This window comes from Sapajus apella, unplaced genomic scaffold (assembly GCF_009761245.1).
Source record: "Sapajus apella isolate SASKATOON/1434 unplaced genomic scaffold, GSC_monkey_1.0 scaffold117, whole genome shotgun sequence".
Classification (NCBI taxonomy): Eukaryota; Metazoa; Chordata; class Mammalia; order Primates; family Cebidae; genus Sapajus; species Sapajus apella.
The window spans coordinates 2,541,981-2,569,497 of record NW_022437057.1 but is presented as its reverse complement, the minus strand read 5'-3'; the positions used below and the strand labels follow the sequence as shown (position 1 = coordinate 2,569,497).

Sequence of the window (27,517 nt, the reverse complement as noted above, 5' to 3'; positions counted from 1 at the left end):
AAATGTTAATAGGAGTTACTCAAGTTGAAATGAAAGGATGCTAACTAAGAACATGAAAACATAGGCCAGGCATGGTGGCTCAAGCCTGTAATCCCAGCACTTTGTAGGGCTGACACAGGTGGATCACCTGAAGCCACGAGTTTGAGGCTAGCTAGGCCAACATGGTGAAATCCTGTCTTTACTAAAATTACAAAACTTAACCAGGCGTGGTGGTGGTCACCTGTAAACCCAGCTACTCAGGAGGCTGAGGCAGGAGAATCACTTGAACTCAGGAGGCAGAGCTGCAGTAAGCCAAGAGCATGCTACGGCACTCCAGCCTAGGAGACAGAGTGAGACTTCAACTCAAAAAAAAAAAATAAGAAAAGAAAGTATAAAATTCACTGTGTAAAAGTAACAACAGTCATGTTCAGAATGCTCTAATGCTGTAATAGTGGTATGCAAAACACTTTTAATGCTAGTATAAAAGTTAAAAGAAAAAGGCATTAAAAATAACTACATATGAAACAATTTGGGCTAGGCATGGTGGCTCACACTAGTAATCCCAGCACTTTGGGGGACCAAGGTGGGTGGATCACTTGAGGTCAGGAGATTGAGAGCAGCCTGGCCAACAACATGAAGTCCTGTCTCTACCAAAAAAATAATAGTAATACAAAAAATTAGCCAGGTGTGGTGGCAGGTACCTATAATCCCAGCTGCTTAGGAGGCTGAGGCAGGAGAATCATTTGAATCTGGGAGAAGGAGGCTGCAGTGAGCTGAGATTTTGCCACTGCACTCCAGCCTGGGTGACAGAGCGAGACTCTGTCTCAAAAAAAAAAAAAAAAAAAAAAAAAGCTATATATAAAATAATTTCTTAAGGGATACACAATACGAAAAGATGTTAACTGTGGTATCAATAAAAAGTGTCAAGTGTAGAGATTTTATATGTAGCTGAAGTTAAACTACTACCAGCTTTAAAAGGACTTATGTTTTATGTAAGCCCCATGGTAACCACAAAGAAAAATCTGTAGTAGATAACACGAAAGATAAAGAAAAAGAAATCAAAGCATACCACTATAAAAAACCAACAAATCACAAAGGAAGAGTGAAAAAGAGGAAGTAATAAAAGAACTATAAAACAGTCAGAAAACATTAACAAAATGGCAACAGTAAATCCTTACCTATCAATACCCAACAAAAAAACATAGAGTGGCTAAATGAATAAAAAAAAAAAAACAAGAACCATCTATATGCTGCCTACAAGAAAAGCACTTTAGCTTTAAGGATGCATGTGGCCAGGCATAGTGGCTCACACTGTAATCCCAGCACTTTGAGAGGCCAAGGCAGGCCAATCACTTGAGCCCAGGAGTTGGAGACCAGCCTAGGCAATATAGGAAGACCTCATCTCTACAACCAATACAAAAATTAGCTGGGTATGGGGGTACATGCCTGTAGTTCTAGCTGCTCAGGAGGCTGGGGTTGGGAGAACCACTTGAGTCGGGCAGATCAAGGCTGTAGTGAGCAGTGATTGCACCACTGCACTTCAGCCTAGGCAACAGAGCAAGACCTTACCTCAAAAAAAAAAAAAAAAAAAAAATAGATGCATGTAAGCTCTAAGTTAAGAAATTAAAAGAGATATTCCATGGAAATGGCAACCAAAAAAAGCTGGCTATAATTAAATCAGACAAAATAGACTTTAAATCAAAAACTGTCACAAGAAGTGGCACACACCTATAGTCCCAGCTACTCAGGAGGCTGAAGCAATAGTACTGCTTGAACCCAGGTAGTTGAGACTACAATGAGCTGTGATAGTACTAGTGCAGTCCAGCAGCCTGGGTAACAGAGTAAGATTCTGTTTCAAAAAAAAAAAAAAAAAAAGTAAAAACTGTCACAAGAGCCAAAGGTCTTTATATAATAATAAAGAGGTTCATTCATCAAGAGATTACATATATAATAAATATATGTATTCCCACATCAAAGCACCTAAGTAAATGAAGCAAATATTAATAGAACTAAAGGAAGAAACAGACAGTAATATAATAGTAGGGGACTTCAACACTCCATTTTCAACAATGAATAGACTATCAGAAAACCAATTAAGAAAACAATGGATCTGAATAACACTTCAGACCAAATGGACCTAACAGACATATATAGATAACATTCCATCTGACAGCAGCAGAATATACACTCTTTTCAAGCACAAACAGAACATTCTCCTGTTTAGATCATATGTTAGGCCACAAAACAAGTCTTAACAAATTTAAGGGGGAGGATCCAAGATGGCCGTTTAGGAACAGCTCAGGATTGCAGCTCCCAGTGAAAGCGCAGAGGGTGAGTGGACGCCGTGTTTTTATTGCCCACAGGCTAGGAAATTCCCAGGCAGAGGAGCTCCACGGTGGCCAGCGGGGCTGTGCCGGCCAGCGCTGCTGCTTTGCCCGGCACGGCGGCGCCCCGGAGCAGCGGTTCTCCATACAAAATACACCGGTCCGGGTGCCCTTTTGGCTGGCGATTGGAGCCACGGGAAGTCGCCCATTCGCCGGTTTAAAAAGGGGACTGAGCAGAGAACCAGGACAGTAGATTCCAGGGCAAAAAAAAAAAAAAAAAAGCGCCACAAACCTCAGTGCCGCTGTTTAAGCCAGCGCAGTGAGTGGCCGCAGGGGAAAACAAACAGACCCCGGTGCCTCTTCAACAGGCGACTGGAACACCAACTTAAAAAAGGCTCTGAGGCAGGGAGCCAGGCGATCAGGCTCGGCTGGTCCCATTCCCACAAAAGAACAGCAACCAGAAACTCTGGATTGAGACTTTCACAGCAAGCGCAGCTGAACCCGGGACGGTCCAGCTCTGTGGGGGAGGGGCGTCCGCCATTACCAAGGCAGCCCGCCAGGACGGAGGTAGTCGGCCAATGCTGAGGCAGCCCGCCGTTGCCAAAGCAGTTCTAACTACACCCATATAAACAGGACTGCAGGGAAGTTCACTCAGCAGCGGGGCGGAGCCCACAGCAGCTCAGCAAAGCCTCTATAGGCCGACAGTGATTAGGCTGCCTCCTTGCTGGGCTGGGCAGGTCTGAAGGGAAAAAAAAAAAAAGAAGGTGGCAGCATAACGGAAACTCATAAATAACGCCCTAAATCCCTGGGACAGAGCAGCTGGGAACAAAAAGCAGTTTATGAGTTCTGCTGCAGCAGACCTAAAAGTACCTGCCCAGCAGCTCTGAATGAACAACAGAGCTCACAGCTCACCATTTGAGCTCCCATAAAGAAGAGACCATCTCCTCAAGCAGCTCCCTGACACCTATATATCCAAAGAGACACCTCATAAAAGGGAGATCAGATTGACACTAGGCGGGTATCCTTCTGGGACAAAGATAGCAGAAGAAAACTGGTAACAACCCTTACTGTTCAGCAGCTGCTGCAGGTGAACCCCAGGCAAGCAGGGCCTGGAGTGAACCTCAACAGACCTACAGCAGAGGGGCCAGACTGTCAGAAGGAAAACCAAGAAACAGAAATAAACTCATCATCAACAAACAGAACGTCAATCTGAAAGATGTGAGACCCAATCTGAAAGCCTGCAACTACAAAGACGACAGGTGGATAAATCCTTAAAGATGGGAAGAAACCAGCGCAAAAAGGATGAAAACACCCGAAACCAGAACACCTCTCCTCCTACAAGGGATCACAACTCCTCACCAGCAAGGGAACAAGGTTGGAGGGAGAAGGAGTGTGATGAAATGACAGAATCAGACTTCAGAAGGTGGGTAGTAAGAAACTTCTGTGAACTTAACATCTTCTAACCAAATGCAAAGAAACTAAGAACCTTGAAAAAAGATTTGACGAAATGCTAACGAGAATGGACAAAATAGAAAGGAATATAAGTGAATTGATGGAGCTGAAAAATGCAACACGAGAACTTCGTGAAGCATGCACAAGCATCAATAGCTGAATTGACCAAGCAGAAGAAAGGATATCAGAGGTCGAAGATCAACTCAATGAAATAAAACGGGAAGGCAAGACTGGAGAAAAAAGGGTAAAAAGGAATGAACAAAGTCTCCAAGAAATGTGGGACTATGTGAAAAGACCTAATCTACGTTTGATAGGCGTACCTGAATGCGACGAAGAGAATGAATCCAAGCTGGAAAATACTCTTCAGGATATTATCCAGGAAAACTTCCCCAACCTAGCAAGGCAGGCAAACATTCAAGTCCAGGAAATACAGAGAACACCATAAAGATATTCGTCAAGAAGAGCAACCCCAAGGCACATAATCGTCAGATTCACCAGGGTTGAAATGAAGGAGAAAATACTAAGGGCAACCAGAGAGAAAGGTCGGGTTGCCCATAAAGGGAAGCCCATCAGACTCACAGCAGATCTCTCAGCAGAAACCCTACAAGCCAGAAGAGAGTGGGGGCCAATATTCAACATCCTTAAAGAAAAGAACTTACAACCCAGAATCTCCTATCCAGCCAAACTAAGCTTCATAAGTGAAGGAAAAATAAAATCCTTTGTGAACATGCAAGTACTCACAGATTTCGTCACCACCAGGCCAGCTCTACAAGAGCTCCTGAAAGAGGCTCTACACATATAAAGGAAAACAAGTACCAGCTCAACTAAAGGGCAAAACACCCAGCTAGCACCAAAATGGCAGTATCAAATTCACACATAACAATATTAACCCTAAATGTAAATGGACTAAATGCCCCAATCAAAAGACACAGACTGGCAAACTGGATAAAAAGCCAAAACCCATCGGTGTGCTGTATCCAGGAAACCCATCTCACATGCAAGGATACACAAAGGCTCAAAATACAGGGATGGAGGAAGATTTACCAAGCAAATGGAGAGCAAAAAAAAAGCAGGACTTGCAATTCTCATCTCTGATAAATTAGACTTTAAAGCAACAAAGATCAAAAGAGACAAAGAGGGACATTACATAATGGTAAAAGGATCAATGCAACAAGAAGAGCTAACGATCCTAAATATATACGCACCCAATACAGGAGCACCCAGATACATAAGGCAAGTTCTTAATGACTTACGAAGAGACTTAGACTCCCACACAATAATAGTGGGAGACTTTAACACCCCATTGTCAACATTAGACAGATCAACCAGACAGAAAATTAACAAGGATATCCAGGACTTGAACTCAGACCTGGACCAAGCAAACCTAATAGACATTTACAGAACTCTCCACCCCAAATCCATAGAATATACATTCTTCTCAGCACCACATCACACCTACTCTAAAACTGACCACATAATTGGGAGTAAATCACTCCTCAGCAAATGCAAAAGAACGGAAATCATAACAAACAGTCTCTCAGACCACAGTGCAATCAAGTTAGAACTCAGAATTCAAAAACTAACCCAGAACCGCACAGCTTCATGGAAACTGAACAACTTGCTCTTGAATGTTGACTGGATAAACAATGAAATGAAGACAGAAATAAAGATGTTCTTCGAAACCAACGAGAATGGAGACACAACATACCAGAATCTCTGGGACACATTTAAAGCAGACTCTAGAGGAAAATATATAGCAATAAGTGCCCACATGAGAAGCAAGGAGAGATCAAAAATTGACACCCTACTGTCAAAACTGAAAGAGCTAGAGGAGCAAGATCAAAAAAACTCAAAGTCTAGCAGAAGATAAGAAATAGCTAAGATCGGAGCAGAACTGAAGGAGATAGAGACACAAAAAACCCTTCAAAAAATCAATAAATCCAGGAGCTGGTTTTTTGAAAAGATCAACAAAATAGACAGACCACTAGCCAGATTAATAAAAAAGAAAAGAGAGAATAACCAAATTGATGCAATAAAAAACGATAAAGGGGATATCACCACAGATTCCACAGAAATTCAAACCATCATCAGAGATTATTACAAACAACTCTATGCACACAAACTAATAAACCTGGAAGAAATGGATAAATTCCTGGACACTTGCCTCCTGCCAAGCCTAAACCAGGAAGAAGCCGAAACCCCTGAACAGACCCATAACAAGGTCTGAAGTTGAGGCAGCAATTAAGAGCTTACCACCCAAAAAAAGCCCAGGTCCAGATGGGTTCACAGCTGAATTCTACCAGACGTACAAAGAGGAGCTGGTACCATTCCTTCTGAAACTATTCCAAGCAATACAAAAAGAGGGAATTCTTCCCAAATCATTTTATGACACCAACATCATCCTGATTCCAAAACCTGGCAGAGACTCAACAAGAAAAGAAAACTTCAGGCCAATATCCATGATGAACATAGATGCAAAAATCTTCAATAAAATATTGACAAGCCGATTGCAACAGCACATCAAAAAGCTTATCCACCATGATCAAGTAGGCTTCATCCCTGGGATGCAAGGCTGGTTCAACATACGCAAGTCTATAAACGTAATTCACCACATAAACAGAACCAAAGACAAAAACCACATAATTATCTCAATGGTGCAGAGAGGGCCTTTGACAAAATTCAACAGCCCTTTATGCTAAAAACCCTCAATAAGCTAGGTATCGATGGAACGTAACTCAAAATAATAAAAGCTATTTATGACAAACCAACAGCCAATATCATACTGAATGGGCAAAAACTGGAAGCATTCCCCTTGAAATGTGGCACCAGATAAGGATGCCCTCTCTCACCACTGCTATTCAATATAGTATTAGAAGTTCTTGCCAGAGCAATCAGGCAAGAAAAAGAAATAAAGGGCATTCAAATAGGAAAGGAGGAAGTCAAGTTGTCTCTATTTGCAGATGACATGATTGTATATCTAGAAGACCCCATCGTCTCAGCCCCAAACCTCCTGAAACTGATAAGCAAGTTCAGCAAAGTCTCAGGATACAAAATCAATGTGCAAAAATCACATGCATTCCTATACACCAATAACAGACTTAAAGAGAGTCAAATCAAGAACAAACTTCCATTCACAATTGCCACAAAGAGAATAAAATACCTAGGAATACAACTAACAAGGAACATAAAGGACTTCTTCAAGGAGAACTACAAGCCACTGCTCAACGGAATAAGAGAGGACACAAACAGATGGAGAAACATTCCATGTTCATGGTTAGGAAGAATCAATATCGTGAAAATGGCCATACTGCCCAAAGTAATTTACAGATTCAATGCTATCCCCATCAAGCTACCAATGACCTTCTTCGCAGAACTGGAAAAAACCACCTTAAACTTCATATGGAACCAAAAGAGAGCCCACATAGCCAAGTCAATTCTAAGCAAAAAGAACAAAGCGGGGGGCATCACACTACCGGACTTCAAACTATACTACAAGGCTACAGTAATCAAAACAGCATGGTACTGGTACCAAAACAGAGATATAGACCAATGGAACAGAACAGGGGTCTCGGAGGCAACATAACATATCTACAAGCATCCGATCTTTGACAAACCAGACAAAAACAAGCAATGGGGAAAGGATTCCCTGTTCAATAAATGGTGTTGGGAAAGCTGGCTAGCCATGTGCAGAAAGCAGAAACTGGACCCCTTCCTGACACCTTACACTAAAATTAACTCCAGATGGATTAAAGACTTAAACATAAGACCTAACACCATAAAAACCCTAGAAGAAAATCTAGGCAAAACCATTCAGGACATAGGTGTAGGCAAGGACTTCGTGACCAAAACACCAAAAGCATTGACAACAAAAGCCAAAATAGACAAATGGGACGTAATCAAACTCCACAGCTTCTGCACAGCAAAAGAAACAATCATTAGAGTGAATCGGCAACCAACAGAATGGGAAAAAAAGTTTGCAGTTTACCCATCTGACAAAGGGCTGATATCCAGAATTTACAAAGAACTAAAACAGATTTACAAGAAAAAAACTAATAAGCCCATTCAAAAGTGGGCAAAGGATACGAACAGACACTTTACCAAAGAAGATATACATGAGGCCAACAAACACATGAAAAAATGCTCATCATCACTGGTCATCAGAGAAATGCAAATCAAAACAACATTGAGATACCATCTCACGCCAGTTAGAATGGCGATCATTAAAAAATCTGGAGACAACAGATGCTGGAGAGGATGTGGAGAAATAGGAACACTTTTGCACTGTTGGTGGGAGTGTAAATTAGTTCAACCATTGTGGAAGACAGTGTGGCGATTCCTCAAGGACCTAGAAATAGAAATTCCATTTGACCCAGCAATCCCATTACTGGGTATATATCCAAAGGATTACAAATCGTTCTACTATAAGGACACGTGCACACGAATGTTCATTGCAGCACTGTTTACAATAGCAAAGACCTGGAACCAACCCAAATGTCCATCAACGATAGACTGGATAGGGAAAATGTGGCACATTTACACCATGGAATATTATGCAGCCATCAAAAACGATGAGTTTGTATCCTTTGTAGGGACATGGATGAACCTGGAAACCATCATTCTCAGCAAACTGACAGAAGAGCAGTAGATCAAACACCGCATGTTCTCACTCATAGGCGGGTGTTGAACAATGAGAACACATGGATACAGGGAGGGGAGCATTACACACCGGGGTCAGTTGGGGGGAAATAGGGGAGGGACGGTGAGGGGTGGGGAGCTGGGGAGAGATAGCAAGGGGAGAAATGCCAGATGTAGGTGATGGGGAGGAAGGCAGCAAATCACACTGCCACATGTGTACCTATGCAACAATTTTGCATGTTCTTCACATGTACCCCAAAACCTAAAATGCAATAAAATAAATGGAAAAAAAAAATTTAAGAAGACGGAAATAATACCAAGTATGATATTTTGGCAATTATATAATTAGAAATCAGAAGAAAAATTGGAAAATTCACAAATATGTAGAAATTAAACAACACATTCCTGAACAACCAATGGGTCAAAGAAGAAATCAAAAGAGAAATACAAAAATATGTTGAGACAAACAAAAATGGAAACACAACATATCAAAACTTATGGGATGCAACAAAAGCAAATTCAAGAGGGAATCTTATGGTAAATACCTACATCAAGAAAAAAAATCTCAAATAACCAAACTTTACACCTCAAGGAAGTAGAAAATGAAGAACTAACCCAAAGTTAGCAGAAGGAAGAAATTAATAAAGATCGGAGCAATAATAAATGAAATTGACACTAAAAAACAATAGAAAAGATCTATGAAGTTTTCTGTTGAAATGAAAACAAAATTCACAAACTTTTAGCTAAATTAAAAAAAAGGAAGACTCAAATAAATAAAATTATAAAGAGGAGAAATCAGATTTAATACCACAGAAATGTAAAGAATCATTAGAGACTACTGTGAACAATTATACACCAACAAATTGAATAACCTAGAAGAAATGGGTAATTTCCTAGAAACATACCAAGACTGAATCATGAAAAAAATTGGAAAATATGAACAAACCAATCACAAGTAAGAATACAGGATCGGTATATCAAAAGCTCTTGCTGGGCACAGTGGCTCATACCTGTAATCCCAGCACTTTGGGAGGCCAAGGCAGGCAGATTACCTGAGGTCAGCAGTTCCAGACTAACCTGGCCAACATGGAGAAAACCCCATCTCTACTGAAAATACAAAAAGTAGCTGGGCGTAGTGGTGAGTGCCTGTAGTCCCAACTGCTCAGGTGGCTGAGGCAGGGGAATCACTTAATCCGGGAGGCAAAGGCTGCAATGAGCCGAGATTGTGCCACTGCACTCCAGCCTGGGTAACAGAGTGAGACTCCATCTCAAAACAAACAAACAAACTCAATGACATAAAGTCCAGGGCCTGCTGACTTTACTGGTAAATTCTACTAAATATTGAAGGAAGAATTAATACCAATCCTTCTCTAATACTTCCAAAGAAATGTAGAGAACACTTCCAAACTCATTTTACGAGGCCAGTATTACCAAGATACCAAAACCAGACAAGAACACACGAGGTAAGAAAATCACAGGCCAGTAGCCCTGATAAACATGAATGCAAAAATCCTCAAAAAAAACTAGCAAGCCAAATTCCACAGCCCATTAAAAGGATGATATATCATGATCAAGCAGGATTTATCTCTGAGATGCAAGGACGATTCAATATGTGTACATCAATCAATGATATACCATATTAACAGACTGAAGGATAAAAACAATATGATCATCTCAATAGATATGGAAAGAACATTTAACAAAACTCACATGCTTCAAGATCTGGAAGTATTTGCTTAAAAAAAATTCAACATGCTTTCATGATTAAAAAACACTTAACAAATTAGATATAAAAGGAATGTACCTCAACATAATAAAGGTTATACACAATGAACCCATAGCTAACATCATGCTCAGTGATGAAAACCTGAAAGCTTTTCCTCTAAGACTAGGAACAAGACAAGGATACCCATTCTCTCAACTACTATTCAATACATTGATAATACTGGAAGTCCTACCTAGAGAAATTATGCAAAATAGCAAAGTCTAAAGAAAAAGAAGGGGAAAGGAAAAGAGAAAGGAAAAAGGAAGGAGAGAGGGAGGAGAGGGAGGCAGGGAAAGAAAGAAAAGAAAGAAGAAAAAAAGAGAAAAAAGAAAGAAGGTAAGGCATCCAAATAGGAAAAGAAATCGTCTCTGTTTGTAGATGACATGATCTTGTATACAGAAAACCCTAAGGACTTTACCATAAAACTGTTAGAACTAATAAATTAATTAAGTAAGCCTGCAGGATACAAAATCATTATTCAAAAATCAGTTTATTTTTATATGCTAACAACTATAAGAAAAAACAATCCCATTTACAATTGTTTTACACAAAAAAAAAAAAAAAAAAAAAAAAACCCCATTAAAAAAAGTGAAAAAAAAAAAAAAAAAAAAAAAAAAAAAAACTTAGGGAAAAAAATCGTAACTAAGAAGGTGAAAGATCTATACACTGAAAACTATACAACATTGGCGAAAGAAACCAAAGACACAAATAAATAGAAAGATATCCTGTGTTTATGGATTGGAAGAATTAATACAGCTAAAATATCCATTCTACCCAAAGCGAATTACAGATTCAATGCAATCCTTAAATAGAGGAAAAAAGACCCTACAACTCATATGAAAGCACAAGATTCTGAATAGCCAAAGCCACCTATGGAGTAAGAAAAACAAAGCTGGACACATCATACTTTCTGATTTTAAAATATATTACAAAGCTACAGTAATTATAACAGTATAGTACTGGCATAAAAACAGACATATACACTAATAAAACAGCCCAGGAATAAATTCCCACATTATGTCCAATTAATTAATCTTTGGCAAAGGTGCCAGAAACAAACAATAAGTAAAGGATAGTCTCTTCAATAAATGGTAATGGGAAAACTGGATATCCAAAGGCAGAATAATGAAATTGGAGACCCTTATCTCATACCATATTAAAAAAATCAACTCGAAATGTATTAAACACTTAAACATAAGAACTAAACAATAAAAATACTAGGAGAAAAACATGAAAAAGAGTTCTTGACACTAGTCTGGGCAATGAATTTTTTAAATATGTAACTCCAAAAGCACTGGCAGCAAAAGCAAAAATAAACAAATGAGATTGCATCAGACTAAAAAGCTTCCGCACAGCAAAACAAACAATTAACAGAGTGAAGAGACTACCTATGAAATCAAAGAAAAGTATCTGCAAACCATACATCTGACGAGGGGCTAATATCGAAAATATACAAGGAACCCAAGCAATGTAATGGCAAGAAAACAACCTAATTAAAAAATGCGCAAAGGACCTGAATAAACATTTTTCTAAAGACATCTATACAGCCAAGAAATGTAAGAAAATATGCTCAATACCACTAATCATCAGGGAAATACAAACGAAAGCCACAATGAAATATCACCTCATACCTGTCGGCATGGCTATTATCAAAAAGATAAATGATAGCAAGTGTTGTTGGGGATGTGGAAAAAAGAGAACTCTTGTAAACTATTGGTAGGAATGTAAATTGGCACAGACATTATGGAAAACAGTATGGAAGTTCCTCAAAAAATTTAAAAAAGAACAATCATATGATCCAGCAATCCCACTTCTGGAGATATAGCCAAAAGAAAGAGTCAGTATCTTGAAGACGTATCTGCATTCCTATGTTCATTGCAACACTATTCACAAAATCCAAGATAAGGAATCAACAAAGGGACCAACAATGAACATATACATAAAGGAAATGTGAGTTATACGCACGCACCCTCACATACAGGAATATTATACCGCCTTCAAAAGAAAGGAAATCGCATCTTTGTGACACATGGATGAACCTGGAAGACATTACGCTAAATGAAATAAGCCAGGCACAGAAAGGCAAATACAGCATGATCTCATTTATATGCGAAATCTTAAAGAAAAAGTCAAACTCAGGATCAGAGATTAGAAAGTAGAATGGAGGTTGCCAGGCGGCTGGTGGGTGGGGGAAATGAGAAAATGTCGGCCAAAAGGTACAAGGTTTCAGTTATGCAGAATGAATAAGCTCTGAAGATCTAACATACAGCACTGTGACTACAGACAATACTGAGCTGAGTGCAGTGGCTCACACCTGTAATCCCAGCAATTTGAGAGGCCGAGGTGGGTGGGTGGCTTGAGTTCACAAGTTCAAGACCAGCCTGGGCAACATGGCAAAACCCATCTCTACAAAAAATATAAAAACTAGGTGTGATGGTGCATGCCTGTGGTCCCAGCTACTTGGAAGACTGTGGTGGGAGGGTGGCTTGAGCCAGGGAAGTAGAGGTGGCAGTGAGCCAAGACTGTGCCACCGCACTCCAGCCTAGGCAACAGAGCCAGATCTTGTTTCAAAAAAAGAAAAGAAAAAATGTGTGTGTTGTGTACACAAAATTTGTTAAGAGAGTAGATCTTAAATGTTCTTACAACTTTACTATGTGAGGTAACAGGTATGCTAATTAGCCTGATTTTGGTAATCATTTCATAATGTATACACAGGCCGGACACGGTGGCTCAAGCCTATAATCCCAGCACTTTGGGAGGCCGAGGTGGGTGGATCACGAGGTCAAGAGATCAAGACCATCCTGGTCAACAAGGTGAAACTTCGTCTCTACTAAAAATACAAACATTAGCTGGGCATGGTGGTGCATGCCTGTAGTCCCAGCTACTCGGGAGGCTGAGGCCGGAGAATTGCTTGAACCCAGGAGGCGGAGGTTGCGGTGAGCCGAGATCGTGCCATTGCACTCCAGCCTGGGCAACAACAGCAAAACTCCGTCTCAAAAAAAAAAAAAGAAACACCAAACAAAAAAAAAAACATAATGTATACACATATCAGAACATGCTGTGCAATTTGAACATATATGATTTTTATTTGCCAAACATACCTCAGTAAAGTTGAGGGGGGAAAGTCAAAAGAAAAGCAAAACTACAGCCCAAAGTCAGGTAGAGAACATAGTCCTTGCTGCCTTGGTGATGGTAGGATTTACTGTAGGTTTTTTTTTGTTTGTTTTTTTTTTTTGAGACGGAGTTTCACTCATGTTACCCAGGCTGGAGTGCAATGGCGCGATCTCGGCTCACCGCAACCTCCGCCTCCTGGGTTCAGGCAATTCTCCCGCCTCAGCCTCCTGAGTAGCTGGGATTACAGGCACGCGCCACCATGCCCAGCTGATTTTTTGTAGTTTTAGTAGAGACGGGGTTTCACCGTGTTGACCAGGATGGTCTCGATCTCTTGACCTCGTGATCCACCCGCCTCGGCCTCCCAAAGTGCTGGGATTACAGGCTTGAGCCACCGCACCTGTCCTTACTGTAGGTTTTACTGACTCCTTCTGATCTATATACTCCTTTAAACACCAGCTGCTAAAAGCATTTCCTTCCCCACATTTTGCATTTCCCTTAATTACCCTTCCCCTACTCCTAAATACAAGACTCAAAGCAACAGGACCAATCTGTCAAGACCTTAAGGACCACTCATGAACAGCACTATGATCTTCCACGTGCAGAGAGTTATAGAAATTACCCCTACCTACAAAGACAAGTCTCCTTGAAACATCTCCAAGCAGATTTTATTCATTTGCCACGGAAAAAAATTTCCTGTATAGTAAAAAGACAATTATCCTATCTAGACTACACAGAACCACGAAAAAGGCACAAATCCTTTTCTTCCATATTCAAGTACCTTTTGCCTACTTGAAACTTCATCCAAATCAAAAAATTTGTTTGTATCAAGTAGATAAATCTAAGCATTTATGCAATGGAAAGATTTCACCACAGGAAAAAGTCTTTCAGCAATAACAGTGTTTCACTGGTTACAATATAGGTACTATGCCTTAAATGCCTCTCTGAAAATTAAATGTCTATGTTTATACTGCCTGAAATTCCAGCAATCATCATTTTAACAAAAAGGCCCTCTTTGATATTTTAGTTTCTTTTTTTATAACAATAACTTAGTTTTCATGCAGAGTTAGTATCAATACTATTTTTGAAGAAAATAGCTTTCATATAAATTTGAAATCTTTACTTCTTTGTGCATTTTCAACCATGTGCCACTTGGCAATATCATTTTCATAAATAAACTGCACAAGCCAATGGTGCCAAAAGCCCAAGCATGTAAATGCTGAAGTGAACCAGTTCCCCCACACATTTCATTTTCTTTGTCCCTTTTATTTATATGCACTGTATATAAATAAAGCTGAGTCTCCTTCATGCTCACCAAATGACAGCATGTATTTTACTTAAATAGGAAAATATGATATAAATTAAAATGTAGCAGACACAAAGAAACCTCTCTTTTACATTATTCATAAAAAGATTTTGTTGGCTATTGGCATGAGTAATATAAACTATCATCGCTTGGTTCAACATTCTCTATACTCCTAACTTATCTCAACTATAATAGAGAGACATATGCATAAACAGGAATATTTTTTAAACCAATAAATTCTTGGCATCTTTGCACAAATGCTCAAGAGAGTGACAAAACAGGTCACTTAACATAAAATACATTAAGTCCTCGACTGGGCACAGTGGCTCATTCCTGTAATCCCAACACTTTGGGTGGCCAAGGCAGGAGGATCACCTGAGCCCAGGAGTTTGAGACCAGCCTGGGCAACAATGACAAGCTCCCATCTCTATTTTAATTTTTAAAATAAGAAATAAAAAAATAATAAATAAGCCCTCAAGGAATCAGCTTATGAACCCTTATGTGAGCAAAAGTCATCATTTTAGAGCTATTTGAATAGAGAAACCAATCACATATCTAAGCGAAGATTTAAGTCATTTAATTCCCAAACTAAGAGAAATCATCTAAACAAAATCTTTTTTTTTTTTTTAAAGACAGTTTCACCATGTTAGCCAGGATGGTCTCGATCTCCTGACCTTGTGATCTGCCCACCTCAGCCTCCCAAAGTGCTAGGATTACAGGCGTGAGCTACCATGCCCGGCAAAACCTTTCTATTTCAAAATAGTAATAGAAAGGTCTGTCTGGTAAGCTTGCAAGCATTGTAATACCTGGTTCAGAGAAAGTATCACTAATATCATCATCCTTGTCATCTTCATAATCCTCTTCTTCTTCTTCCTCCTCTTCATTTTCAGACAGTTCATGCTCACTGCCAAATCCTTCATCATGGTCCTCATCATCAATATCTTCCTCATCCTCCTCATCTTCTTCAGGACTGCATTTGGTTGGCTGTTCACCCAAGTTATCGGAAACAAAAAGAGAATAATTGTGCTCTTCTTTTTTCTGGGATGAATCCGAGACTGATGTACTGGCAGAAAGGCTGCTACTCTCTCCTGCTGCGATTGACCCAGGACCTTCCTGGGGCAGGGGACTGAGTAATAGTTCCTGGGTTTCTTTAAAAGGCAAAGCGGGAGTGACATGACCTTGAAGAGGCTCCAGCCCTTTTTTCTCTTGTCTCTTTGCTACTGCACCACAGTAGCAGGTGTTCTCCTTTGCTGCATCTTTGTGAACCTGGCTCAACAAGGGTCGGCTCTGCTGCACTGGGTTGATCTTTACCTTTGCCTTTTTTACATAGTCTTTACATTCAACATGAAAGTTCACCTTTTCATTATGATACATGTTGGTCTTCACCATGATTTGTGTGCTTGAAGTGGGTTTACTTGCTTTCTGGACACAGTCTGACAAAGGGACCTCAGCCTGCAGAGTCTTAGAAGAACACACAGGAGCAGCTGCTCTGCTTGTGATCTTTTTACCAGGAAATGAAGAGGGTAAGGGATTTTGTTTGACACTAAAAAGTGAATCGGGATAATAAAGGGAATCAGAAACAGACTGTGAGTCCTCACTATTAAGTTGAGCTAAAGTTGGAGTTTTACTTATAACCTCTTCATCTTGGTAAGGACTAGAAAAGTCATCAAGACCCAAGTAATCCACTTCTTTTGTTCCCCAGATGTCACAGTTGGTTAGTTTGGTATACTTTGTTAAGTCTTCACAGTATGTATCCCACTGTTCCCAGTTTGAGGTTAAAGCACCCTCATTATCCAGGACATCTGTGAAAGACTCCAGATTTTCAATGTCTTTGCAGTCCTCCAAAGAAAGAAAGTTGTCTCTAGGATTCTGTTGGTAGTTCATCTCTCTATCCTGAAAAAGGTTTTAAAAAAGAAATTGCACATCATATTTTAAGAAGGAAATATGTACCTCCATACATCAAATTGATAAATCAAGACTTGACTTCTGGTCTGTTTTAACATAAAAGCTACTGACATGACACTTTATTATCATTTCCTTAGGCAGGAAAAAAAAGAGTAAAAATAAAACAAATGAAAAACAATTAAAAATTAAATTTAAAAAAGAGGGAAAGTGTCTCCCTTGAGAGGCTCAGGTATGATCCAAATATCAAGAGCTGTTTAGTTTTACCATAAACACTCTTCCTAAAAAAAGTTTACATTTCTTGATATTAGAAGGATTTTGGAATCTCCTTAGTGGCGGGGGTGGGGGAAGCTTCAATTAAACAGCAAACAATGTAATATGTGAGAGAGAAGAATTTAAAATAGTAATAAAAATGAAAAATAAACAAAAAAGCAAATAATGAAGACAACTTCATTACAGAAGATGTCTTAAGTGGGAACTTAATATGGAAGCAAAGAGCAATCTAAAGAGAGTTGAAATTCAGCCACAAAATGGTAAGATCTTTTCAAAACCTTATAACAACACTTGGGCAGGCAGAGTAAAATACTCTTCACGAATTTTAGGGATATAATTTTGTTTCTGTATTTTTAGTACAGATGAGTTTTCACCATGTTGGCCAGGCTGGTCTCAAACTCATGACCTCAAGTGATCCACCCACCTTTGCCGCCCAAAGTGCTGAGATTACAGGCGTGTGCCACTGGAGATGTCAATTTCAAATGCCAGTTAAGACTCTGAAGCCACTGAAATGAATGCAGCTTAGCTCTTAATGTACAAACAAAACAGACTGGGGTGGGTGGGTGGGTGTGTGTGTGTGTGTGTGTGTGTGTGTTGGAGTCTTGCTCTGTTGCCCTGTGTGTGTGTGTGTGTGTGTGTGTGTGTTGGAGTCTTGCTCTGTTGCCCTGTGTGTGTGTGTGTGTGTGTGTGTGTGTGTGTGTGTTGGAGTCTTGCTCTGTTGCCCAGGCTGGAGTGCAGTGGCACGATCTTGGCTCACTGCAACCTCCATCTCCCGCTTCAAGTGATTCTCCTGCCTCAGCTTCCCAAGTAGCTGAGACTACAGGCACATACCACCATGCCTGGCTAATTTTTAGTAGAGACGGGGTTTCACCATGTTAACCAGGATGGTCTCAATCACCTGACCTCGTGATCCGACCACCTCAGCCTCCCAAAATGCTGAGATTACAGGTGTGAGCCACTACACCCAGCCATTTTTATTTTTAAAAGAGCAAGTTACGGAAAACTGTTATCTATATTATCCAATTAAAAAGTATATACAGGGCCGGGCGCGGTGGCTCATGCCTATAATCCCAGCACTTTGGGAAGCCAAGGCGGGTGGATCACGAGGTCAAGAGATCGAGACCATCCTAGTTAACATGGTGAAACCCCGTCTCTACTAAAAATACAAAAATTAGCTGGGCATGGTGGCACACGCCTGTAGTCCCAGATACTCAGGAGGCTGAGGCAGGAGAATTGCTTGAACCCAGGAGGTGGAGGTTGCAGTGAGCCGAGATCGTGCCACTGCACTCCAGCGTGGGTAACAAGAGCGAAACTCCGTCTCAAAAAAGACAAAAAAAGTATATACAGGCCGGACATGGTGGCTTATGCCTGTAATCCCAGCACTTTGGGAGGCTGAGGCTGGTAGATCACCAGAGGTCGGGAGTGTGAGACCAGCCTGACCAACATGGAGAAACACCATGTCTACTAAAAATACAAAATTAGCCAGGTGTGGTGGCACATCCCTGCAATCCCAGCTACTCAGAAGGCTGAATGAAGCAGGAGAATCACTTGAACCAGGGAGGCAGAGGATGCAGTGAGCCGAGATTGCGCCATTGCATTCCAGCCAGGGCAACAAGAGTGAAACTGCCTAAAAAAAAAAAAAAAAGTATATGCCAAAAAAAAGTATATACATATGTTTATATTTTGATCAAAGGTTTGGAAGGTGGAGCTATGGGAAGAAAATGAGGAAATTTTCAGTCTTCCAGAGTTGATGTTTTTTTTTTTTTTTGAGACAGAGTCTCAATTTGTTGCCCAGGCTGGAGTGCAATGGCAGAATCTCAACTCACTGCAACCTCCACCTCCCGGGTTCAAGACATTTTCTGCCTCGGCCTCCGAGTAACTAGGACGAAGGCACCTGCCACCACACCCAGCTATTTTTTGTATTTTTAGTAGAGATGGGGTTTTACCACATTGGGCAGGATGGTCTCAATCTCTTGAACTCATGATCCACTTGCCCTGGCCTCCCAAAGTGCTGGGATTACAGGCGTGGACCACCACGCCTGGCCCCAATTCAATAATTTTTAGTAGATTTATGCTTTTGAGCATTCAGTTTTCCAGTTTTTATATATTTCTATGTTGCTTCAATTTTATATAATTAAAACAGTTCTAAAATGTTTTTCTTATGAATTTTAAGTGTCTATTTCCCTCAAGAATAAATGTAAGTATATTCAGATCCTGCTTGGAATTGCTATTTTTGTGTCACATTCTTTATGTCACATGCCTTGCTCAATGTTATTATTCCATAGTTTCCTGCTGAAAAGCCCTTTAGCCTTTAGATGCAGAGGAAAAAAAAAAAGTTGCCTATTCTCTTTATCAAAAACTAGATCTGAAGACATTTAGATAATCTTTTACAATTTTTGATGGGTTCATGCATACTTTTAAAATTACTAGATGTAGGCCAGGTGCAATGGCTCATGCCTATAATCCCAGCACTTCGGGAGGCCAAGGTGGGCGATTACCTGAGGTCAGAAGTTTGAGACCAGCCTGGCCAACATGGTGAAACTCTGTCTCCACTAAAAATACAGAAATTAACTGGATGTGGTGACACATGCCTGTAATCCCAGCTACTTGGAAGGCTGAGGCAGGAAAATCACTCGAACCTCGGAGGCGGAGATTGCGATGAGCCAAGATTGTGCCACTGCACTCCAGCCTGGGTGACAGAGTGAGACTCTGTCTCAAAAAAAATGAAAATAAAAATAAATAAATAAAATTACTAGATGTATAATCATAAGAATTAAACTTGTCCCAAACACCTTTTTTTTTTCTTTTCAGGCATTTATAAATAAAAAACTCTCCCACAAACTTTTATCCCAAATCAATCAAGTCCAACACCAAGAAAATGCTGCTTACCAGTTCATACATGAAATCTGGATCTGAACTGTTTGCTAAGAGATCTGTGCTCATCAGAGTTTGTTCCGAAAAGGTGTGGCTTCGAAAGGCATCCCCAAAAGGCGGATCCATTCCGCTTACACTAGGCTACAACAGAGTGATTTTTATTTTAGAAAGTTAAAGATTACTTTGAGACCAATTTATCACATATGAGCTCCAACCCTACTCCCACTAAGTAACTTATTCTTTTCAGAAAACATTTCTATACTTTTCCTACTGTATAGTATATTTAAGAGCTTTGGCTAGCACTGAACTGTAGACTTAAATTAGGAAAATACCCAAAAATAGAAAAAAAATAGAGTGCTGACAATGCCCTGGTGGAGAAGCGAAGGTCAACATCAGATTTGAAATATTTAAAGTGGATACAAAACTATTTCAGCAATGCAGACAATTAACTGTGTTGTGGGTGATGGTGCTGTTGGTAAAGCATCTCTCCTGATATCCTACACGACAAATCTCCAAGTATACCCAATAATGTACTGACTGTTTTTGACAACCATGCAGTCACAGTTATGATTGGTAGAGAACCATATACTCTCGGACTTTTTGATACTGCAGGGCAAGAGGATTATGACAGATTAGGACCACTGAGTTATTCACAAACAGATGTATTTCTAGTCTGTTTTTCAGCAGTCTCCATCTCCATTTGAAAATGTAAAAGAAAACATGGTGCCTGAGGTAACTCACTACTATCCAAAGACTCCTTTCTTGCTTGTTGGGGCCTAAACTGATCTCAGAGAAGATGATCCCTCTACAATTGAGAAACTTGCCAGGAACAAACAGGCTATCACTCTAGAAACTGCTAAAAAGCTGGCCCATGACCTAAAGGCTGTCAGGTATGTGGGAGTGTTCTGCACTTAAAAGCCTAAAGAAAGGCCTAAAGAATGTATTTGATGGCCAGGCACAGTGGCTCACACCTGTAATCCCACCACTTTGGGAGGTCAAGGCAGGTGGGTCACCTGAGATCAGGAGTTTGAGATCAGCCTGACCAGCATAGTGAAATCCCATCTCCACTCAAAATACAAAAATTAGCCAGGCATGGTGGCGAGCGCCTGTAATCCCAGCTACTTGGGAGGCTGAGGCAGAAGAATCACTTGAACCTGAGAGGCAGAGTTTGCAGTAAGCCAAGATCATGCCATTGCACTCCAGCCTAAGTGACAAAAACGAAACTCCTTCTCAAAAAAAAAAAAAAAAAATGTATTTGATGAAACAATGTCGGCTGCCCTGGAGCCTCCAGAATCAAAGAAGAGCCGCAGGTGTGTGCTGCTATGAACAACTCTCCAGAGCTCTTTCTGCACAGTTGGTGTCGGCATCATACTAAAAGTAATGTTTAAATCAAACTAAAGATTAAAAATTAAAATTCAGCCTGGGCATCACTATCTACTACAACCAATGCCTGCAGGAACATAATGGAAACAGAATCAACTAAATACCAAAGAATCTCCTTGGTAAAACCAGTAACTTGGGCATCAGCTGTGTAGCCTTAATCCTGATTCCTGAAAAGGGCACAGTCCATTCCATAATAAGTAAAGGGGAAAAAAAGTACTGAGACCCAGCATTAATTCTCCTTCTTGTTTTTTCTCCAACTTCTTTTTACATTTTAATATCTATATGAATCCCTCCAGGGTCAAGTCTGGGCTCACCCTCCTGAAGTGGGTCAAATAGTAGAAAGGCCTCACTTTGAAATCTAAGATGAAGAAAGAGAATGAAAAAGAATTTTTCTTGTTTTGTTTTTTTTTTTTTTAACCAAATCCAAATGAGTTAAGAGAAAGAATTTTTTTTTAAGTTTTTTTTTGTTTGTGTTTTTTTTGGTGAGACGAATTCTCAATCTGTCGCCCAGGCTGGATTGCAGTGGCACAATCTCAGCTGACTGCAACCTCCGCTTCCCAGGTTCAAGTAATTATTCTGCCTGAATTTCTCAAGTAGCTGGGACTACAGGCACGTGCTACCATGTCCAGCTAATTTTTGTATTTTTTAGTAGAGATGAGGTTTCACTATATGTTGGCCAGGCTGGTCTCAAACTCCTGACTTCAAGTGATCCGCCTGCCTTAGCTTCCCAAAGTGCTGGGATTATAAGTGTGAGCCACTGTGCCCAGCCAAAAATTTCTTTTTTAGTTTTTCTGTTTTTGCAAGTTTCTGCAGAATGTTTTTAAATGGTATTAATCTATTTGCTTATTCTTTTTGTATACCTTCTATCTTCCACAAACTGGCCTTCTCATAGACTTTCTCATCATATTTTTCTTCATTGGTACTTCCCATCTCATTTTATTTTTATTTCTCTTATCTTCTCCCAACACTTCCAGGCCTATGGGACCTTTCTTCCTAGAAAAAGTTAGCTTAAGAAAATAAGTTTAAAATTTAAGCCCCAAATGCAAGTACTCAATAAATATAAAACTAAACCTTGAATGGGCAACCACTGTAAAAGGGCATAAGCAGTCCATCTGTCACAGAGGTTGGGGTGGCCGTAGGCCACTGGTCTGGTCTTTTTTTTTTTTTTTTTCCAGACAGAGTCTCACTTTGTCTCCAGGCTGGAGTGCAGCGGCACGATCTCAGCTCACTGCAACCTCCGCCTCCTGGGTTCAAGTGATTCTCCTTCCTCAGCCTCCCGAGTAGCTGGGATTACAGCCACATATGCCACCACACCCAGCTAATTTTTGTATTTTTAGTAAAGATTGAGTTTCACCATGTTGGCCAGGATGGTCTCAATCTCCTTACCTCGAAATCCACCCATTTCAGCCTCCCAAAGTGCTGGGATTGCAGCTGTGAGCCACCATGCCCAGCCAGCTGCCGGTCTTTTCAACATCCATTACCAAGTTCCCTTTCTTTGCCTTTTCTGCCTGTCTCCAAGTCACCAAACAATCCCAGCAAATTGTTGATTCCCTGTGCTCAAGGGGTAGCTCAGTATGGCAACACAAAAAGCCACCCACTCATTACTTCTAGGTTTCTCCCCACCACTGAAACAAACGGGAGGGGCAAGAGCTAAACACTGGAGAAGAAACAGAGTTTAGAAAAGATGAATAGGGACTAACAGGGCTTCATTGATTGTTTCAGTGATTGCCTCAAACCAAAGCTGATCAATTCAGAGTAGTTGCCATAATATAAATAGATATAAACATTCTTAGATATATTTTGTGGGGAGGTATTTACATATGCCCACATATGTATGTGTGTGTGTCTACAAGAAAGAGAGAGATGAGCACAGTGGCTCACACGTTTAATCCCAGCACTCTGGAAGGCTGAAATGGGTGGATTACGAGGTAAGGAGATTGAGACCATCCTGGCCAACATGGTGAAACCCCATCTCTACTAAAAATACAAAAATTAGCTGGGCATGGTGGTGTGTGCCTGTAGTCTCGGCTACTTGGGAGGCTGAGGCAGGAGAATCGCTTGAACCTGGGAGGCAGAGGTTGCAGTGAGCTGAGATTGCGCCACTGCACCCCACCCTGGTGATATAGATAGACTCTACCTCAAAAAAAAAAAAACGGGAGAGAGAGAGAGAGATGAGAGTGGTTAGGTGAGGGGGCCTGAAGTCTCTCACTATTTCCTCTTAATTACTTCTAAATTCAGCTGGCATAAACGAAAGGTAAGAACTGGGAAATAGGAAGAGTGAGGAGAGAGAAATGGGATTGCTATGGCAGATTAATTTTCAGGGGAGTTGGTTTTACCCCATAAAGCCAGCAGATCTGTCCACCTTCTACCTGTTCACCATACTACCTATGGAGAACTCATTGAACTTCAGGTGATAGCAAAATAAAAAATAGAAAGCAATGGAAGAAAGAACATGTACTCAAAACTAGCTGAGATCAGAAATAAGATATCTTAAAAAGGTAGTATGCAAAGGCGTGTTAAGATGTAGAAATTTATAGAACCAAAGGTTTTGACTTTCTGTAGTGGGAAAATAAAAAACTTGGCACCTACTCTGTTTGATTTACCTGAGGCATTTCCAAGCCCAGATCCTGTGAATCCAATTCCAAACTTCTTTTTTTTCTCGTTTGTAAATTCCTTTCCAGCTTTCCTTTTAATTCCAAGACCAAAGATGATTTTCACAACAAACAGCAGGTTTCCCCAGAGTGCTTCCAATTCAACTGCTTAGATCACCACTTTTATTTTTTAGTAACTCTGTGCGATGTGGTCTGTCAAACAACACAAGTAACTTCACTGAGTTCCATTAAAAACAAGTTGACTTTTCAAAAAAGAGGCTGACTTTTCAAAAACAATATTAACAGAGAATACTGTGCTTTAAATGAGTAAGTCTGACAGTTGAGTTATCAAGGATTTGGTCACATCTTAATACTGACTATTCTATAATTTACCATTCCTCCTCTTGTATTTTTCTAAAATGGAGTTGGTAAATAACAAATTGGCAACACTAAAAAAACTCACAAAATTATCATAGGCTCATTTTTTCTGTGATCTGAAAGATGTAATATGCTGATTTTTAAAGTCGAATTCTCATTCATTTTATGTTCTTTATGAGAAAACATATCTCAAAATTTAATTCCATCTATTGTATAATCACTACTGCTAAATTAATCTACATTTTATGTCTCTCATAAGTCAACAAGAAGAGTAATGAATACATAATAGTCAGCAATGTGACTTCACGTATCATCTACATGAAATAAAATCACATTTGTCATGGTATATCCCAACATTATTCTTTCAGTTATAAGTAAAAGCTGTCATTTAAGAAAGAATTATTCTAGCCAGTTTTTCATTGGAGTATGTTTGAGGGAAAATGGGCCAAGGACTACTTTGCAGAGTAGTTTCAAGGGTTAAGTTAAACAGTGACTACCAAATCATCTGGCACAAGATGATTTTGACAGAGTAGAGGCTTAAATGTTAATGTTTTCTCCCTTCCCTGTGAATACCTTAATCAGGAGGAATTTAACAGTTATACTTGCTTCATCTTTTTGTCCTAGATCAGTGGGTCTGAAAAGGACGATCCAAGGACCAGCAGTACCAACAACAGCATCAAAACCTAAACATTTGTTCAAAATGCAAAATCAAAACAGAACCTCTAGAAGTGGGTACCAACAATGTTTTTTAATAAGCCCTCCAGGTGACTCTGGTCCTTTCTAAAGTTTTGAGAACCACTGTCCTATCCTTGATCTAATTTAGTCTAAATGCAGTGTCACTTCTTACATTGGTAAAGAGTCAATTTACACTGAATTTGCCTTCTGAAGTCAGCACATTGTCTGGGCTAGTGTGGTACATTATATTACAGTAATTCTTTCTTTTTTTCTTTTTTTTTTTTTTTTTTTGAGATAGTCTTGCTCTGTCACCCAGGCTGGAATGTAGTGGCCCAATCTGGCTCACTGCAACCTCCACCTCCCGAGTTCAAGTAATTCACCTACCTCAGCCTCCCGGGTAGCTGAGATTATACAGGCATGCAACACTATGCCCAGCTAATTTTTTGTATGTTTAGTAGAAATGGAGGTTTCACCATGTTGGCCAGGCTGGTCTCAAAATCCTGACCTCAAGTGATCTGCCTGCCTCAGCCTCCCAAAGTGCTGGGATTACAGGAGATCACATTAATTTCAAAGAGCTCAATTAAGAGATAGTGTCAACAAGGGACTCAATAATTGTTCTACTTAATTAGATTAATAAACTGACTATAATTTGTATTTCCTGGATCTTTACTGCACTCTCTCTCCTCCAGTGAGCTGTCATTCCCAGCTCACTGGTCTAACGTAGGAAACAATGTCAAGTGCCCAGCCTGGGCCTAGAAACAGAGCTAACTATGCTTTTCAATTCAGTGCTCCAGTGTTAACTAGATTGCTCCCTGTTACTGCCAAAGGCAAGTTCTTTCTCATTTCTCCTTGCATGACCTCATGCTGTCGTCCCACAACTGGTATATAGTCATAGTCATTGCCCTAATTCTCTCCCGATTCCTATGAGAAGAAAGATCAGTCACCTTTTCTAGATCCATGACTTAGGCCCCTCAAAAGGCATCCAATTAAAGTCATGTGTTCAAATAAAGTGGACCAGTATAATTTTGGTGTAAAACCTGATCTGGAAGAAAAGTTTGATGTCCTTCAAAATCTGAAAACTTAACCTTACTAGATAGGGTTGGCCGGGCACAGTGGCTCACAGCTATAACCCCAGCACTTTGGGAGGCTGAGATAGGTGGATTACTTATTAGCCAGGCATGGTAGCACGCGCCTGTAGTCTCAGCTATTTGGGAGGCTGAGGCACAAGAATCGCTTGAACCCAGGAGGCAGAGGTTGCAGTGAGCCGGTATAGTGCCCCTGCCCTCGAGCCTGGATGACAGAGAGTGAAACTGTCTCAAAAAAATTAAAATATTTTTAAAAGTAAAAAAAAAAAAATTGGATTGAAGACTCAGGAAGAGATTGAGTTCTGTTCAATATATAATTACTGGCATCTAGTAAAGATACTATCTACCAACATCTTGGTTTCTCAGGGAAACGGTGGACAAAAAAGGGCTAAATTCTAGTCACAGCTCTCACCTGCAAAGTATACAACACTAGGTAAGGTCATCTTTCTAAGCCTAATTTTTCTGATCTTAAGGGAAAAAGCAATACTCTTTCCTGGCCATTTAATTATCTAAGCCATAAAACTTCAATACAAATACATGTATTTATTTAAAAATGTATTTAAACACATCAAAACAAACTTCAGTAAATGCAGTTAGCAAAAAGAGCAATTGTTTAGGAAACCTGGATTCCAGGTTTGATCCCGTAATTGAAACAGCCATATGAATTACAGCACATTTGTTAAGTTTATGCCTTAGCTCCCAGATCAGAGAATTCTTATTTACATAGTTAACTTAGTTAACTTAACATAGTTAAGTTACTCTCTTAACTATGTAACAGAAATGTTATGAGAATGAATGAGATAGTACACTAAGATGCAGTAATAAAATTAATTTGGAAAGGTGATTATCATCAAGAGGTATATTGTGCCAATGCTTTGTTTTTTTCATTATTTGTCCCACAGCTAGTCTAGCTCAGAAGCTCAACACCTGTGGTAACTGTTAGCCCTAGGGCTAAATGTTTTCAAGGCACTGATTCCCAGAGAGGTCTACCAAGTAACAGGTTGAGCTCTTTCACCTACTTGTTTCTCCTAGTCTTGCAAGTGGCAGCACACAGGACAGGGAAAGGACCAATTCTACTCTATGCCGTGGAACTCCTTTTCAGTGATAAACTCTCCCAGTCTCTAAAACTAATGACACAACTTCACAACAAACTATCTTCATCCCCAACATTTTGCACCCATTTTCTAAAAATACTTAGCTTAGTACTCTTCCAAAACATTTATTGCGACACAACCACAAATAACGAAATTGCCCACCCAAAAGTAAAAGAAGAAAAAAATTTTCTATAGAAATTGCCATTACATAGCATCTTCCATAATGATACACTACTCAAAAACTACATCCTGTACCAGCAAACCATATGCAAAGGGCACATTAATATTTAGAAAGCAGAATAATAACAATGAGAAGGAAGGTGTAACAATTTGCTTTTCAGGATGCCTTTATACTTCTTTGCACTCAAGAATATCTATATTTTACTTGAAGCTTTGATATTAAAATACATCAAAAGTAATGGTCTAGTAGCCTGGCACCATGGTGTATGCCTGTAGTCCCAGCTACTTAGGAGGCTGAGGCAGGAGGATTGCTTGAGCCCAGGAGTTAGAGTCCAGCTTGGGCAAAACAGTAAGACCCTGTCTTTATTTTTTAAAATAAAAATAAATACAAAATTAAATTTAAAAAGCAGTCATCTAATTTCCCAAAGTGTGAACCAAGGAATATTTGTTCCAAAGAATATTCAATAGTTACTCAACAAAAGGGTCGTGAGGTTTGAAAAATACATTAAA

General features: G+C 39.9%; 1 protein-coding gene and 1 pseudogene across 4 annotated transcripts in view; one reads left to right on the top strand and one right to left on the bottom strand.

Annotated features, from left to right (window-relative positions):
* CREBRF (CREB3 regulatory factor) overlaps nt 1-27,517 on the bottom strand; it is an 84,819-nt gene that overhangs the window by 33,475 nt on the left and 23,827 nt on the right. For 2 of the 4 annotated variants that reach the window (XM_032260368.1, XM_032260369.1), the window contains exons 2-4: nt 23,608-23,808; nt 19,637-19,762; nt 15,379-16,465 (exon numbers count right to left, since the gene is read on the bottom strand). In XM_032260368.1, the coding sequence (XP_032116259.1) occupies nt 15,379-16,465; nt 19,637-19,762; nt 23,608-23,616 (1,222 nt within the window). In that variant the 5' untranslated portion in view covers nt 23,617-23,808. Of the gene's footprint in view, nt 1-15,378; nt 16,466-19,636; nt 19,763-23,593; nt 23,809-27,517 lie in introns of all 4 variants that reach the window. The other 2 variants (XM_032260370.1, XM_032260371.1) reach the window with 2 other exon arrangements.
* LOC116538115 lies at nt 20,011-21,028 on the top strand (annotated as a pseudogene).